The sequence below is a fragment of the Chaetura pelagica genome, unplaced genomic scaffold (genome assembly GCF_000747805.2).
Source record: "Chaetura pelagica isolate M959 unplaced genomic scaffold, ChaPel_1.0 scaffold53, whole genome shotgun sequence".
Taxonomy (NCBI): domain Eukaryota; kingdom Metazoa; phylum Chordata; class Aves; order Apodiformes; family Apodidae; genus Chaetura; species Chaetura pelagica.
In genome coordinates this window covers 3,942,531-3,946,186 of record NW_009952880.1, presented here as the reverse complement: position 1 = coordinate 3,946,186, position 3,656 = coordinate 3,942,531, and the positions used below count along the sequence as shown (strand labels likewise).

The 3,656-nt window shown below is 41.5% G+C and overlaps 1 protein-coding gene across 1 annotated transcript in view; it reads right to left on the bottom strand.

The window, feature by feature from the left end:
* Positions 1–246: 246 nt before the first annotated feature.
* NOV (nephroblastoma overexpressed) overlaps positions 247–3,656 on the bottom strand; it is a 9,479-nt gene continuing 6,069 nt past the window's right edge. Inside the window, exons 3-4 of the mRNA XM_009995370.1 lie at positions 2,838–3,046; positions 247–849 (exon numbers count right to left, since the gene is read on the bottom strand). Of these exons, the coding sequence (XP_009993672.1) occupies positions 553–849; positions 2,838–3,046 (506 nt within the window). The 3' untranslated portion in view covers positions 247–552. The remainder of the gene's footprint in view (positions 850–2,837; positions 3,047–3,656) is intronic.

Sequence of the window (3,656 nt, the reverse complement as noted above, 5' to 3'; positions counted from 1 at the left end):
GGCTACGTGCAAACTTAATCCTCAAAATCAGTGGTACAGAGAGAAGGTGTTTCATAAGACACAGGAATGCAACACTTTAATCAGTAAAATTGTTACTATCATCAGCAACAGAGCTTCACTAGAATTGAAAAAGAATGCTGCTTCAGTGATTATATGCATTATACAAAGTGAAATTAAGAACCTGGAAGTTTATGTGACACGATATCATGCATTCCCCAAGGAATCCATTTACTGTTAAAGAGCTTGTGGCACGATCCCCTTAACTCAAGGAGAAAAACCAGCTGTTCGCCTTGTAATCTTGATGCCATTGTCAAGAAAAAGACAGAAAGCTCTGTCCAAGGTACAACATTTCCTTCAAGTGAGTGAAAAGGCATTTGGAGGGGGAAAATGTAAAATGAGGTATTTAATAAACTACAGGAAAAAACAAAGCGCCCAGACTGTTTTGAAAAACATCTTAGATATTTTACATATGCAATAGTTACATTCACCTGATTGTGGGTCATGTTTTTTATAAACTATTTATACCTTTTTGAACTACCTAATTTATGCAGTTCATATTTTTGCCTCACTAGATGTCACATCTGAAGGCTGGAAGAAAGCATTGTTACTTTGAGGACAGTTAGCATGACAGACACAGGTGCTGATCAACATCACTGGCTTTTTTAGGACTTTGCCCTGAGGACACAGGAACTCCACTTGAATGGTTTTGGTGTTGTGGGGGGTGCAGCACCTGCCATCGCTGCAGAGGCCACAGTAACGAGGCTTGTATGTCTGCACACTGGTGCAGTTCCTGTGCTCAAGGTGAACAGCTTTCAGGGACTTCTTTGTTCGGATGCACTTCTTCCCTTTCTGAGAGAAATATGAAGAAGCATTAGATACATCAGTGCATAAGCCAAAGGGCAGTTAAAAATTGAAATGCAAGGATATAGGTCTACTCTGAAAATTTATATTTGTTGTTATTTGTTTGTCCAACAGCAAAAAGATTCTGCAGCTACTTCAGTGTTTACTTACAGGCAACCCTGCAAGATCTGCTCTTCAAGACTAACGTGCTATTGGCCAGTAATAAATGACAAATAATTAAAGGTCATCTGAGACCAGACAAAATAAAATTCAGCATGAAAACTCTGCTCTGTTGAAGACCTTCTCAGCCTAGTGTAGCTTCATCAGAGAATCAGGAAGCCAAGTGAGCAATTTACAGGATTCAGGGGGAAAACAGAGGGTTAAAATTAACCTCAAAAGTCATTGTGAATTCTTGTGACCCAATGCAGAACCAGCTTTATCCGTGTTATTCTTAACAGGTGGTTGTGTCTAACTTGTCCTTGGAAATCTTCAGTGACAGAGATTCCACATTTGACCCAGACAATCCTAACAGTTCACTATTCTTACTGCTTGAAAGGTTTCCACTTACATCTTAATTTTTATGCAGTCTAAACTCACCATTTATTGTATCCCCATGGACTCAGAAAAAGCTGAAATACCTGAACACAGTTATGAGAGAGCATCTTCATTCTCTGGCATTCAGATAAAGTTTTATTCAATCAATTCTTCCTAGCAGAACATTTTTTCCAGACCTCTGATCATACCTGTTGGTTGCTCCAACTTTTTCCCACAGGTTTTCTATCCTTTTTGAAACACAGTATTTAACACTGCACAGACTATTCAGCAAAGGCCTTAACAATGTTTTACACCACTCAGAGCACTGCACAGAGTGATGCTCCTCTTACCTAGCTACATGTTAATTCCCCTGACAGTAACATCTGTGTAATGTGCAGAAGCACCAGAACAGTCAGTTGCCTTATATACACATTATTGCACCTGAAGTGTCAGAGTTGGACTTGCTTTTGGAAAAAGCATCCCAGGGATTAAGATAAGGTTTAATTTACCCAAACAGATTTTGCATGATTTCACACATTTCACTGCAGTGCCGCGATGCTCAACAGACCAGAAATCTGGCAGACACTTCTGTATGACTGGAGCAACTCTGAAGCATACATACAGGTAGTAAAATTGCATTTGTGGGAGGAGTTAGACTGTGTGAGCTGTCAAAATAGTCCCTGAATGCAATACATCTGATCTGTTTGGGATGGCTCAAATTACTAAAGAATCATTAAATAGTCTGGGTTGGAAAGGACCTCAAAAAGTCTTCTAGTTCAAGTCCTCTGCAATGAGGAGCAACATCTTCAACTAGATCAGGTTTCTCAGAGCACAGTTCAACCTGACCTTGAAAATTTGCAGAGAGGGAGCATCTAGGACCTCTCTGGGCAACCTGTTCCAGTGTTTCACCACTCTCATTGTAAAAAACCTATTTGTTACATTTACTCTGAATCTACCTTTTAGTTTAAAAAACACTAGCCCTTGTCCTATCACTACAGTCTCAACTAAAAGTTCTGTCTCCATCTTTCTTAACAAGCCCCCTTTAAGTACTGGAAGGCCACAAAAAGGTCTCCCTGGAGCCTTCTCTTCTCCATGCTAAACAACCCCAACTATCTGGGCCTGTTCCATCCCTCTGATCATTTTTGCAGCCCTCCTCTGGACCCACTAAAACAGGTCCATGGCTTTCCTGTACTGAGGACTCCAGAGCTGGACGTAGGACTCTAGGTGGGGTCTCGCTGAGCAGAGGGGCAGAATCACTTCCCTCGGCCTGCTGGAGGTGCAGCACAAAGCTACCCAGCAAACACAGCAAGTCTAATGCTTTCCAAACACACTGGGCTTGCTGCACATATGCTAAATGGTGTATTTATATGCACTTGCATCTGGAGCATTCTAGACTGCAATGCTGCAACCTTGGACTTCCAGCTGAAGAGACCCTGCTCCCCCACCTCTCTCTGCAGAATTACCTTCTCAGGTGCTTCTGTGTTTTCACAAGGTCTTATCATGCAAAGCCGTGTCTGCTTCACCATCTCACACTGCTGATTTCTGTTGGTAACACGGGTGGAAAAGCCCATTCCACAGCTCTTGGAACAAGCACTCCATTCTGTTGTCTGCTCGATACAATTGGCACTTGAATCTGACACATCAATCCCGAGTGTGGCCTCTTGTCTGTAGGCTGGAGACAAAACCCCACAGAACTTTATTACAAGAAAAGCTCACATGAAAACCCACTATCTAGTTGAGCTATACCACATCCAGGAAGAAACACGTGAGATAAAAAAGGTCCAAAATCCATGCTTTTGACAGGATTTAGGAATTTTATAAAGCTGCCTCATTTGGAGCCCTGGATAGAAATGTCCTGCATCTAAAAATAACACAAAGGTGCATGTCAGTGTAATAAGCAAAGCATTTAGATTCAGTTCACTCAAGTCCACAGCAGGAAGAATTACTGCCAATTCCTTAAACCAGTTTAGAACTCTAATAACTCTTTATTCCTCTCTCCTTCCAATGAAAATACAACACAATCTGTTCTAGACCTATGTCTTAAAAAGCTGTGTATTACATATGATTTGAGAGAGGAGGAGTGATTTCTCTAAACTAATAAACAGCACAGAAGTCCTTTACTCCAGGAGTCATAGAGTCACCTGATCTTGTCAATCATTGACAGATTAAAGCCAGGGTGATGGTGGGGAGGGAGGAAGTAATTTCCAGGAGCTACCACAGCTACTCAAAACCATAGCCAACACTGTTCATTGTCCTGCCCTCACAGCAGTGTTAAGCTGTAT